The sequence below is a fragment of the Chamaea fasciata genome, unplaced genomic scaffold, assembly GCF_029207755.1.
Source record: "Chamaea fasciata isolate MVZ Bird 193981 ecotype frontalis unplaced genomic scaffold, bChaFas1.0.hap1 SCAF_16, whole genome shotgun sequence".
Lineage (NCBI taxonomy): Eukaryota > Metazoa > Chordata > Aves > Passeriformes > Sylviidae > Chamaea > Chamaea fasciata.
In genome coordinates this window covers 6915461-6929039 of record NW_027094101.1, presented here as the reverse complement: position 1 = coordinate 6929039, position 13579 = coordinate 6915461, and the positions used below count along the sequence as shown (strand labels likewise).

The 13579-nt window shown below is 43.4% G+C and overlaps 1 protein-coding gene across 3 annotated transcripts in view; it reads left to right on the top strand.

Annotated features, from left to right (window-relative positions):
- The window catches only part of CARD11 (caspase recruitment domain family member 11), a 44025-nt gene that overhangs the window by 28481 nt on the left and 1965 nt on the right, over positions 1-13579 (top strand). For all 3 annotated transcript variants that reach the window (XM_066198120.1, XM_066198123.1, XM_066198121.1), the window contains exons 11-23: positions 460-569; positions 1715-1818; positions 4510-4562; positions 5111-5243; positions 5727-5928; positions 6374-6500; positions 7569-7809; positions 8214-8310; positions 9351-9446; positions 10382-10514; positions 11056-11235; positions 12397-12521; positions 13355-13470. In XM_066198120.1, the coding sequence (XP_066054217.1) occupies positions 460-569; positions 1715-1818; positions 4510-4562; positions 5111-5243; positions 5727-5928; positions 6374-6500; positions 7569-7809; positions 8214-8310; positions 9351-9446; positions 10382-10514; positions 11056-11235; positions 12397-12521; positions 13355-13470 (1717 nt within the window). The remainder of the gene's footprint in view (positions 1-459; positions 570-1714; positions 1819-4509; positions 4563-5110; positions 5244-5726; positions 5929-6373; positions 6501-7568; positions 7810-8213; positions 8311-9350; positions 9447-10381; positions 10515-11055; positions 11236-12396; positions 12522-13354; positions 13471-13579) is intronic.

The window sequence follows — 13579 nt, the reverse complement described above, 5'->3', positions numbered from 1 at the left end:
TGTGTTACCTGGGGCTGCTGAGGGATCTCAGGCTTCTTGGTCCCTGTTGTAAATTCTTTGTGGTAACAAAGCAATTCAATGAGCCAAACTTTGCAGATTGCCAGATTCAGGTGGGGAAACTAAAACATAAATTCGTGGAACAAGCTTTCTTTAATTTGTCAAATAGCATTCAGAGATCTATTAAAAACATCCAGGACAGAGCTGAGAGACAAAGTGAGCAGAGCCTGTGCAGAGGGGTGGAAATTTCTGTGCTTTGTTGGGAACTGCTGGGGAAGGAACAGGAGCCAGAGCTGCAGAGCAGGAGCATGTCTGGGGCTCTGCCCAGTACAAGACCAGGTGAAATGGAAAGAAAACATAAGTGTAGTGGCACATCTGTGAGAGGCTCTGCACTGGAGGTGCTCTGACATGCTTCTCTCTGGTGTGTTTTCTCTGTGTGTTTCCCTTGTCCCCTGAGTGCAGCAGTCAGAGCACAGGATGAAGACGGGGCTGAGGGCAGCACTGGCCGCACGGACACGAGCTCCTCTGTGTCCATCAGTAACTCCATCAGCAGCTGTGAAGTCACCAAGATTGTAAGGATGCCCCTTGTCTGTCTACAGCCATCTCTCCTAATGTGGTTCAGAGCTTTCACAACTCAGTATGAGCACTTCCCCAGCATCCCAGCTGTGATCCCATTCAAGGCCCTTGTCAGAAGTTCCCTTAATCCTTTCACCAGCATTTTGTTAGAACTATGTTATTAGCCTTTCCCAAAATCACAGAATTGGTTTATGTTTATTTAAAGATATTTCAGAGTATTTATGACCTCTTGCTGTCTTCTTGTGCCATTTAACATTTACTTTTAGAAGAAAGAGATTTGCTTTAAAAGCTGCTTTGTAACTTATCTGAGAAAATTTTAAGGTTTTTTGAGTTCTATAATGCTTTTCCTGTCTATAACAGTGAGTGAGGAAAGGGGTGCAGATCACAGCTGGAAATTTCTGCATACCATAGTCAAACCATTTCTTCCCTGCTTGCTGTATCCCCATAATCTTCCAAGGTAGATATTCCATTATACATATGTGAGCACTGACACAGCAGGACAGGCAGATAGAGAGAGTGCTCTTGCAGAGTGTTAATAACAAAGAACAAAACATCTTTCTAGAACACCGTGAAAAATGCTGCCCCCAGGAAATTATACTCAAGAATAGCCAGGAAAGAACTTGCTGCCACTCGTAATAAGCTTAGCTGTGTTAGGAATACTTTTTGGAATATCTGTTGGATGTTTAGATGACTTATACTGTTTTCCCTCTAGTGCAATTCAGGGTTTAGTTTCCAGTGCACTGGAAGATTAATTATTTAATATATGGAGATGAGTATTTTTCTTCCTCATTCCAACTATATACATTTATATAAGTACACATACTGCTTGCCATCCCCTTCCTCCTGTCAGCTGTGCCACACACGAAAGTAAAGTTACAATGGCTCAGTAAATCAGGCAGTTATGTGGCCACAGGAGAAGGTGCAGAGGCAGCACACAAGCTGTGCCTTGTGCTAAAAACTGGGATATATGAGTGCTCTTGGATTCTGCAGAGCTAGAATCAACTTCTCTTTTTCTGTGCGTGCTTCTCAGCGCAGAGCACAGCCAGCGCAGAGCGCCGTTGCTAATGCTGCTGTGAGTTAGAAGTGAGAGCACATTTCAGCCAGATAACCTTTCTGACACCTTTTGGTTTCCCGTTCAAAGCAAACCCTGCGGAATCGCAATGACAGCATCATGTCGACCACGCCCGAGCCTCCCGGGAACGATTCCATTGTGCGGCGCTGCAAAGAGGACACCCCCCACTGCAGGTGGGTCACACCTGGGGAAACCTGGCACAGGGACACGGGGAAAAGGGCTGGAGAGTATCTGCCTCTGGTTGAAGAGTCTCTATAACGCATAGGATTAACTCAAACTTTTCAAGGCTCAGCCCTTCATCACACATTTTGTCCAAAGCACTCAGGAGTGCCTGGCAGTTCAGCTGGGATGAGTGACACCGTGACAGCCCTGCAGCACTGACTGTAATGGACAGATACACAAAAACAGGACACAAACAGCACTGGGATGACTCGGCACTGATGCTGCTGGAGAAAGTGCTCTTTCTACCTTCATACATCGATCCAGCTTCAGTTTTTGCCCCTCATCTCCATGCTGCCCACGTGTCCCTGTTCTTCCCCCTTCTCTCAAAGCCCCCGCCTTTGCTCTGTAAGCTGCTAAAGTAGAGCAGAGCTGCTTGCACGTCTGTGAGGAGTGGAGGGGAGAAGTGGAGGAGGGAGGTGGTTTTTGTGAGTCTCAGGGTCTGTTTCTCAGCAGAGAAGAGAGGGGGGAGAGAGGCTTTGCCCTTGGCTTCACCTTCTGCTGCAGCTTCCACTTGTGTCAGGTCAGGGCCCCGTGGACTTCCCCTGGCAGTGAAATCACATCAGCTGGTGAGTGGGAAGTCGGCGGCAGGAAGGAGAGAGACCACTCCAGGCTCACAGTTCCCTAAAGGGCACTGACCCCTCTTCTAAAAGGTTTTTTGCAATGTGATCCTCAGACATGCTGTGTTGGTGTGGTGTCAATAGCATCAGTGTCTGCAGCAGAAATACCCAGAGACACGAATATATTCCCTAAAGGTCTCAAGCAGAAGGAGAAAAGAACAGAGAAGAGCAATTTAGAAGAAAGCAATATATGTGGAGGGTTTAGGTCTTTATTAGAGCTGTTTTTAGTACCTAATCTTCATTAGAACTTCATTCAGATTTTTGTGTTTTTCAAAACAATCTGATCTTGGGCGGATTTCCACTTCTGCCACTCTCTGTGGACAGTTTTGCAAGACACCTTTCCACTGAGGGCATCCTCAGCTGGTTCTGCCACATAATTTTCTAGGCTGTTGAGGATTTAAGCAGTGTTTATTTTAGTCTCCCATAGCTTCTCCTTCATTGTCCTCCAAGTCTCTTTTTAAAGTGTGTTGTATCAATTCAAGATGGAGAAAAGGGGTTTTTTATTAATAATTTGAATGTTTTGTGCTTCAGATGCTTGAGAAGCCTTTGGCATGCCTGAACTTTTCAATATTTGCAGTGTATTACAGAACACAGTAGAGATTACATGGAGATTATTCATTTTGTGGATTTATTTCACTGTAACTCTGACTGTATTCTGTTCTCTGTGTTAAGGCATTGGAAGACTGAGTTGTACTGAAATCTGAATTTTTCCCTCATATTAGATATTCTTCATGTGGAAAGAAAAGGTACCCTGGAACAAGATCTGAATGTGGGTTTACTTTGTTGAGCCGATAATCACTAAAGTCAAATATCTCAAGAGCCTGGCCAAAAGTTCACTGTAGTTTATAACTTTATAATTAGCATGCTAAATTTTTGGAACTTGTTTGTGAACATAATCCAGAATAATTGCTGTTCGCAAGCCAAGTTGCAGGTTTCACAGTTCATCTCTTCTTAATTTGTGTGAAAAAAAAAAAAGGTGAGATCATCATTTAATGTAGGAAAAGGTACATTATTTTCCTGCTTATGCATGGTGCAAAAATAGCTGATTCTCTGCAGCCTGGATGCAAAAAATTCACCCTTCAGCTGAAGCCAAATATGAGGAATATCAGCTCCACGGGAGACCTACAAATCATTTTGAATGGGAAAAACAACAAGCTGTTATTTAAACAGCTTTGCAACCGAAGGACATGCTTTAATGAAGCCCTTCTAGTGAAGCTGACAGATCACTCACTTGGCTGGACAGCCCAAATACCTCTGTAAGAGCAAAAGTTTAGTGAATTTAGAGTGGTTTTAAGGCCAGCCAACCCAGCCACCTCTGCAGGAATGGCTGTGTCACTGGGAGCTGGGCTGGGACCAGAGCTGTGGCAGCTCCTGTGTAAAAGCCCAGAACACTTTGCCATTCTGTACTGCAGGTACCTGAGTAGCCATGCATGGTACCCTGAAACTGCTATAAAATTCTTCAAGCACTTTAAATCAAGCAGATGAATTACTCCTCATCTTCTGCTGCACCTCAGTAACTTCCCTTGCATTTACTCTGTCCATCAGTGAACTTCTGGCTTCTCACTCTGCTGTGGAAAGCCCCCACAGTGCAGCGCATGCACAGCAGGCATGGTGCAGGCATGATGCAGCCATTATCTCCGTGCTGAACCAAGTGTGGTGTGAGTCACACACCAGACCGTCAGTCAGCAGCTTCCTTGTCCTCAGCAAAATCTTCATTTCCTCACTGCTGTTGGCAGTTCTTCCTTCTGAACCTTCTTGCTGCTTCACGTGCTTCCCGTGCTGGCTGACACATGTTGTCTCCTGCCCTTTGCTGTATCTTCCCTGGACCCTCAAGGATGTTGCTTGCTCACTTTTTTGCAGCTGCACCATTGCCTGATGCAACACCTCCAACATCTTCCCTTTTCACAGAAGAAGTTCCTCCTTCAGGACTTAATGAAATCTACTGAAGCTGGAAATCTGCTGAAAGCTTGAAAGTGTTCAGGTTTCTCTCTCTTCCATTATCTCATGCTTTGTTTTTAATTCCAGCCTGGTCGAAGAGGACAATGACAGCTTTGGATGTGATGCTTTGGAGCTGGATGGTAAGCAAGAGGATATCATGTATAATTGCAATATGAGCTAATATGTGATCACCTCCCCAGCTACAGACACTGTCAGATAACCAGCCCTGCTCTAATTAAATGGGACACACAGTCTGTGAGTAAATCAAGACAACATAGGGTTGGCCGCTGGTGGGAAGGGGAAAGCAGTCATTCCTGAAGAACCAAGTGGGAAAGGGGTTAGTTTTGTTATCATGAGGATGGTCAAACACTGGAACAGGGTTGTCCAGAGAGTTTTAGTCAAACTCTTCATCCTTGGAGATATCATAACCCAGCTGGACAAAGTCCTGAGCAATCTCCTTGAGCTGACCCTGCACTGACCTTTGACTAGACAGTCTCCAAAGGTCCCTTCCCACTTTCTGTTCTATGACAGTGGCATTCCTTGTGCCATGTCCTGTGGATCATACCTCTGCATGAAGAATTTCCTTCTTCAGCTTTGGCTGGGATCTAAAATTAGTTTTCCCCGTTTTCCCCTTTCCATCTTGCCCACTTTATCTAGGACTTCTTATCATTCTTGTTACTCTTTCCAGATGACAGTCACGACAGGCATTCACATGGAGCTCCTTCAGTGCACTCTTCCTCTTCTTCTCATCAGTCAGAGGGTCTGGATGCCTATGAGCTTGAGCATGTCAACTCCATATTTAGAAAGTTCTCTCTGGAAAGGTATTTGAAATGCCAGTTTACCTACCTTAGAGACTGAGAGGAAAGGGTGCTGTGGCAGAAACCCTCTATTTATTTATTAGTTGCTGAAGTTATAACAGCAGGAGTGATTATGGTGGCAGCAGTATAACGTTATCTTGGAGCCCTTTCATGTCCTGTAAACCCATGAAGGTCATCCTAAAAATTCAAAAACTTCAAGGCAGACAAAATGTTCTAAAGACTTCAATTTCTCCTTGTGATCTTGCTATCTTGCTGCAAGAGCTTGCTGAGTGGAGAACTGTTATACACTGAGTTTTCAGAGATGCACTGGGGGCAATCCAGACGCTCTTCTCCAGAACTTGTGCAGTACCGAGGAGCATTTCTTTTAGAGTCCTTAGATGCTGGTTCTTGATAATGCTAGAAGTTTATTTGTATATCACTCATTTCTCATGCCTGCATTTAACTCAGAGTGAGATAACCAATTGTCCCTTTCTCTCCTGGACACAGACCCTTCCGTCCCTCTGTCACGTCTGTGGGCCGCATCCGGAGCTCGTGTCACGCGATCCAGCGGGTGACGCTCAACGGGGACAGCCTCAACTCCGAGATCACCCTGCTGGGGGGCAATGACAAAGGCAGCTTCGTCAGCTCTGTCAAGACAGGCTCCCCTGCAGAGAAAGCTGGCCTTCGGGAGGGACACCAGATCCTGCTGGTGAGCATGAAACCCTCACCAAGCAGCACTGGGGCTCTGCCCACCCACCTGTGCTGTCCCTGCCATCCCAAGAGCACAAGTTCAACAGTGCTTCTGCCAAGTTTCTCTTTACTTACCTTTCCCTCCATTGCCAATGTTCCCAAACCATTTTCTTGTTAAAATGCCTCCAAGAGAGAAAAAACATCCCCCCCCGCCCCCCCTCATTTATATTCCAGCACTTTTTACTCCCAGGGAAGCCTGGGATTGTCCAACTGCTGCAGTTCTGTAGACTGCTAGCATTCCTAATTTGAGAGAAAAAAATTATATAATTGGGACATAATCTACATCCTGATAACAAAGTGTATTCATTGTTTAATAAGAAAAAGATCATGGCACTTTAAAAAAATGGTTTAATTGACTCAGAGATTGAACCTGCACTGGAGACTAATATTTCTTTCATATCTAGTTGGAGGGCTGCATTAAAGGGGAAAATCAAAGTGTTCCTTTGGATACTTGCACAAAGGAAGAAGTTCACTGGACAATTCAGAGGTGCAGTGGTCCAGTAACACTCCAGTATAAATCAAATCATGAAGGTAAGACTGAAAGTATTTTTTATCTTAAGTAGTCCCAGGGCTTTTATAGCAACTTGTCTGGAAGAGAGTGACAGAACCAGCATATCCTTTGTACTGGGGTAAATCTGGAATATGCCACTAGTGTTAATTACAGCTCCCCTGTGGAACTGCTTCAGCTTTTAGCCTAGTGTCGGAGAAAAAAACAAACCTGCTTTTCAACAGGATTCTGAAAAATTTACATGGTGGCCAATAGCAACATGACTCATGAAACACGCTCACGCTTATTTTTATGTACAGTTTTCTGCAATACAGTGTGGTGAGCTGAATGATCTTTATCCAGCTGGTCGATTTAGCATTTACGTGATGGAGTTGCCCTGTTTATTACCTTTGTGGCTTTATCTTATCTTTAACAGCTGGAGTTCATGCATGGTGAACAGAATTTGATTTTAGTGTTCAGGTTCTATAATGATAATTTCAGGTTATGGATCAAATATTACATTCCAAAATCCATTCTTTACTGGTGTGTATAAATGGGCATTCATGTTTTTATGCTGGTTAGAGAATTTCAGCTGCATAGATCACGCAGGAAGTGATGCCTTTGATTTTCTTTGATGTTTTCAATGGTAGGAAAGACTATTGCAATTTTTTGAGCATCACTTAACTGCAGATAAAGCAGTTATAGATTCAGGGAGTGCCAATTAGAGCTAATAATAAGAGGAATAACTTGTCATTAAAATTGGTGGCAGAACTCACACGGTACTTAGGGGGCAGAGCTATAGCTGTGTCCGTGTCTTTGCTGAGTTCTCTATTCCATAGGTCATGCAGGGAGTACTGAGAATGGAGTTACCTAAAAGTAGCATTATAATGAGGATATTCCCACAGAGCTTCCAGCAGCAGCATGGGCTGTCCCTGCGTCCCCATTTCTGAGGTGCAGGCCCATGGTCTTGCTGGAAAGTCTGCAAGCAGCACTCTGGAAGCTCAACCCTCTCTGAGAGGAACCTCAGGAGTTGGTGCTGTGGCTTCTCTCAGAGGGAACGCAGCCAGGGCAGAGTGTGAGCTCCTGCCTCACCCCTTCCCTCCCCGCTGCAGGGTACCGCAAGCTGCTGTCGGAGCTGGAGGAAGGGCTCATCGCCTCGGGGGACTCGTTTCACATCCGCCTGAACCTGAACATCTCCAGCCAGCTGGACTGCTGCTCCCTGTCGGTGAAATGTGATGAGATCGTCCACATCCTCGACACCATGTACCAGGGCAGGTGTGAGTGGCTGTGTGCCAGGGTGGATCCCTTCACTGACAGGGACCTGGAGACGGGGACCATTCCCAGCTACAGCAGGTGAGAGTGATGCTGAGTGACCATTGCTGAGAGCAGGGATCCAGAAACAGGGAACTTGATTACTGCTGTGAGGTGGCTATGTCCTAAATTTGGAGATAAGGTCTGATGTCGAACAGTGGTATGAGCTATAAAACTTAAGAATGGGGATTCCAGATGTTACCTGAAGAAATAAAGTGGGCCACTCAAAAAGTACCATATGCAAATATTCCATGGACATTCTTTAATCCTTAACTGCACTGCAGTTCTTCATATTGTTTTGTTCCTGACTTTACTGCATAGTTCACGCAGTCCTCACTGCTATTTCTATTTAATCTTTTCTGTAGGCACAGACTCATTGCAATCCAGCTTCTCTGTGAGTGGTTTCAAAAATATCTTGATCTGTGTGATTTCATCCTTTCTTTCAGAGCCCAGCAACTCCTTTTGGTGAAGCTGCAGAGGTTGATGCACAGAGGAAGCAAAGATGAGACAGAAAACTCCTACAACACCCTTCGGGCACTGCGGGTAAGGATCTACAAAGTCTTTTTAACACCTCATACTCCTCTGCTACTGGTTTTTCATTTTTCATTTTTCGTCATCATTTTACAGAAATTCCTGTTTACACTCTCTGTAGGTTTTGATTGGGTCAGGCAATGGGCACTTTCTGTTCGCTTTAAATAATATTGTCCCTGGGAATGAACCCAACTGTGGCTCACTATTAACCCTTCCAGCTAGGAGGGACTACACTTTAAAAGTCCAAACCCTGTTCTGTGTTTTAGTTACCCTTCTCATGCTTCTCTGCCCATAAACAGTTAATGCATCTTCATGAGGAAAAAAGCTGTGTCCTTGCAGTTAATAATCAGAATTATTTATCTTCTATTGTGAATATGCCTGTAAACCACAGAGCCTGTTGTCCCACTTTGGATAGACCTGTCTCTTCCAGCCTGGATGCTGTGGATACCATTGAGATTATCAAGCCTTCACACACAACAGCCCTTCTAATTTTCCCTTTTCCATCACTAAAAGCAATTTGATTTTTCTTTCTTTAAACCCCAAAATTCCATTTTTACATAATTAAAACTGCCTTCCTGGTGTATTAGTTACCATAATTTATTTTTAGAATCTGGGAGACATTCATGCATCTAAGTTTTGCAGGGACAGGTAGACAGTGCTTGTGCTTGATTTCAGTCGAGGTTAAGTGTCACACATTCCTTCTGTGCTCACAGCCCCACTGATCAAAGGGACAGAGATCACTGGCAGAGGTGCTTGTGAAAGCAAAAGCTGTGCATGCTCTTTCTTGGTGCAGAAATTATCTCTTTCTTAGGTGTGGAGAACAGGCTGTGAACAAAGGAATGTGAAGAGCAGTGAGAATGCAGTGTTTGTCAGCACAGGCCATGCTCTGTACACTGTTTGTTTAGAATACTGTGTTTGGGATAGGTATCAATCACTCTCCCTTTTATTGGAAATATCTGGTTCACCTTCTTTTGTTTCTCAAATGTTGTAATTTAAAAACATTTAAAAAAGAGCAGGGCGAGGAGAAAACCTCTTGTGTTATTTTTCACTAGAATACATTGCAGCCAGAGGAGCCTGCCCAGCAGAACGACCCAAAAACCAGTCCTCGCCTACCCAGAGCAAGCTTTCTTTTGGGTCAGATTTTACAGGTAATAAAGTTCAACTCCCCAGTGCAATGTCTGAAACAGTGGATCTGAGCAGTAGATATTCTCAGGCTATCCTAATTCGCCCAGAAATCCCAGCTCAGGTCTAGAGCTTGTATCAGAATTTATTCCTATCAAAAAGAGATTTAATGCATGAAGGAGAAGGATGGGTTGTGTTTTCTGTTGTGATGTGGGGTGTTTGTTTTTAAGAGCGTGCCTTCCATTATGGATGCGCCTTGAGGAATCCCACACATCTGCCATCAGAGGCTGAAATGTGCTTTGTTCGTAGCATAAAGACAAATCCAATGGGCAGGATCAAATCTCCAAGTCTGTAAAGTAGGGCTCCATCAGAAAATAGTCCTTTAATTGTGGGCCAGTGACTGTGGGCATGACAGAGACTGTGTGAAAGATAAAGCCTTGGGAAGGAAGGTGGTTGGAAAAGGTTAGCAAATACACAGGAGGAGGAGTTAATGTTTGGATAGAGGAATAGGCGGGTGAATGAGGAAGGAAAGCATGAAGCCTATTTCTCGTGTAAAATGACTGGAAAAAGATGCCATTTGGGAGTTTTTAAGTCTCTCTGGTAGAGCAAAGAAGGGGCATTTTGGGTATAGCCTGTGATACATTTGTGCACATACTCTGGGTACGACGTACACATTGGGGCTTGTACTGGTGATAGCAGAGAGCTTAGTGAAGGGAAAACATGCCTCTTAAGAGCAGAGAACAAAACAACAAATCCCAAAGGGGATTAACACAGGCTCTGAAACAGATCTATGATATTTAAAGAGTCTTAGGATTCAGTCCACAGATCCATGGAGTCCTGTCTTTGACAGACACAAGTGATTTAGATCTCGTAGGTAACGAGTGTCAGCTGATGAACACATGGGAGGGTAAATAATGCAAGAAATGAGGCTCAAATCTCTCTTTGCTTTGTTCATCTTTAGTTTGTGAGTAGGTCTGAGAACAAATACAAACGAATGAACAGCAACGAGCGGGTCCGCATTGTCACAGGCTGGCCCTCAGGGCTGACACTGAGCTCATCTGAAGGGAAGAAGCAGCTGCCTGATAAACTGGAAGGTACAAACCTAAAATAGCCTTTACACACATAGCACTGACACAAAGGCCTACATAAACATCTACAGAACAGCATGGCTGCAAAATATATCACAGGTCTTGTGTTTATGGTCCACTCTGGAAAAGTTCAACAGCAATTGTGACCAAACCTGATTTTGGTAAAAGTGCTTGGGGCACTAAGCCTTCACAGGCAGCTTTAGGACACGGATATGCCCTGCTTGGCTGACAGCTCTTCCTAGGTGCTTTCTTGCCTTTTGCTCCAAAACATTTGATTTGGAGTAAATCAAGCTAATAAGCAGAGAGTCTCCAAGCAAATGTTGTGTTGAAGAGGTTAAGAAATAATCTCTTGAAAGCAAAAGGCAGTTAAATTATTTATATTAGGTTGGACATCGTAGTGCTGTGAGTATAGTAAAGACAACCCCAGCAAAAGGGGAGGAGGACCTGTATGACTAGCCATGTCATTTCTGGTTCATGTGTGCCTCCTTTTTTTTCCAAATATTGATGGAGAGGAACCCAGAGAATAAATGTCTTGTTCTTTGCTCAGATGTGGATTCCGAGAATGAAATTGATAAGAAGCTCAGTCTGATCCCGTATAGCTTGGTGAGACCCATCCACTGCGAGCGCAGACGCCCCGTGCTCTTCACCCCCAGCATGCTGGCCAAGCCCTTGGTGCAGAAGCTTCTCAACTCTGGAGGTGCCCTGGAATTCAACATATGCAAGCCAGGTAATGGGATAAGAGAGGGCCATGACTGTCAGCCCTCGGTGTTGGAAATGTGCACATATATATGCGTGCACACGTAGGGGAATGCACATGTGAGAGTTGCTTGAGGTACTTCAAGTCACATCAGAGTGATGTGTAGCTGTAAATCCTGCTTTTTGAGACTATCTGGGATATTTGAATGTTTTTGAGACAGCCAGTACACATGGTTATGAGATTCTGTGTCTATAAATATTATCCATGTGTGTGCTGTGTGGTTGCTAGGCTGCCCCTCAGAGACTGAAATGCTGTGAGTGCTCTTTCTGTTTGCATACTGTTTGCATACTGCATATCTAGGCAATGTGAAATTTTGATTAATTTGTTTCTAGTATTTGCTATTATGAGAAATATCTTCCCTAGAGCGACTTTAGGTTTCTGTCTCATCCAAGCTGTGAAGATTGTGCATTTGATCTGCTGGAAAGACTGATTTTCTTCCATGCTAAGTATTTACTATTAAAGCAGTACGCAGTGCCGTGATGGCTGCAGGGCAGGATTGTATACAACCCAGCATTAAACAGAGCTGACGTTTCATTTTTACACTAATATTGAATACCCACAGCATAGTATGCAGCCTTACAGTCATCCAGACAGAGAAACTGAGAAGTTAAGTATTATAATAAATATCCCCTGTCTTGCAACATAAAACAAAAGCTTTGATGTAGAGCTGCAATTCACAAGGGGGCTGGTATCACACATTGCAACCTAAGCCAAATTTTTTTGAAACTTTAAACACAAATGTTGGAACACTAAATCCTTGTTTTAGGATCCTGTGCTCTAAAAAAAGAGACCACCTTTTTTTAGCACTTCTCAGCACCCTCCATCCCTGAACTGTTACTATATAACATTAGGTGCTGGAATTGTATTTACTGTTTTAATTTAATGCCTTCATAGTGTTGTAGTAATTGCCCAAGGACTCATTGGTGCAGGATATAGCTGAGATGCTCAGCTGTGATCAGATTAGGCTTTAATTGAATTCAATGGAAGAAATGAGGCAGCTGTTAAGACAATTCATTGCTCACCCTCCTTCCCTGAACCATCCTTACATCCCATGTGAAGTACTGCTGGATACTTTTCTATGCGTTCTGCTGCTGTAAATTTGATTCTCTCGCCATCCATATCTCCTCCTAGATATTGTAACAAAAGAAGAGTTCTTAAGGAAGCAAAGGACAGACACTGTCATCTTCAGCAGAGAAAAGAATCCGAACACATACGAATGTATTGTACCTGCCAACATCGAGGCTGTTGCTCTCAAGGTGCTCACAGTGCTCTGTGTCCTTCTCTGGGCTCTCTGTGAACCTCTCTGCAATGTCTTAGATAACAGACTGACCAATTTACAGTTGCACGTTCTCTCCCCTGCCCTCCTTCAAGCTCAGATTTTTATTTATTCCCCCAAATGGTTTTTATTTGTGCTCTTACTTTTCCTTTTCTTTCCCATCCTCAGCCATATCCTTTTATATTCTCCCTCATTCCCTGTGATGACCCACATAGATGCAGTTAAATATCCTTTCATTTTCTGTGCTCCATCCTTTATTCATTTCCTTTTCATATCATAAGTATATATGAATACACGAGAGAGTAAGAGATACAAGGACCTAGACAAAGGAAAGAAAAGCCTGAAACCCAGACACAGGGGTGTACAGAACAAAGATAACAATGCCCAAGACAGAGATCTGATGTCAAGTAGAGTAGATTTGATGCACAGCATGTAAAAAAAGGAGAATTAAAGTGATGGGTTTTTTGTCTCACAAGTAGTTGCAGTAGATGTTCTTTCTGTACAAAAAGCAAGGCTGTGTGTTTGTGTCTATATGTAAAACTGGTATTTTATCATACTTTTCATCTTTAGAGCAATTCATTTCCATTGTAAACCTTTTTAGAAAGCTGTTAAGCTCAGCTGTTATTTGACAGACTAGTTTAAAACCAGTAGGAGGAGCTGGACTTTGAATGTATATTTGATTAAAAGGTTTTAAATCAGTACAATGGTAAATAGAGAGCTTTCCAAATGACCCCATAAGGGATAGATATCATTATCTTGAGATTCCACAGCAGTGAATTTTCCTTTGTGACACTGTTATGACTTTGTTTTTAGAACAAGCATTGTCTCCTGGAAGCTGGAATAAGCTGCACGAAGGATTTAATCAAAGCCAAGATATATCCTATTGTTCTCTTTATAAGAGTCTCAGAGAAAAACATCAAGAGGTTCAGGTAACGTGTCAAACCTTTTGCATATTTGATGTTCCGTCTTGTTCAGTGAATAATTCTTGAGTCCAATAATGTTCTCACTGAGAGAAATAAAGAACCTCATCCCTCCCCA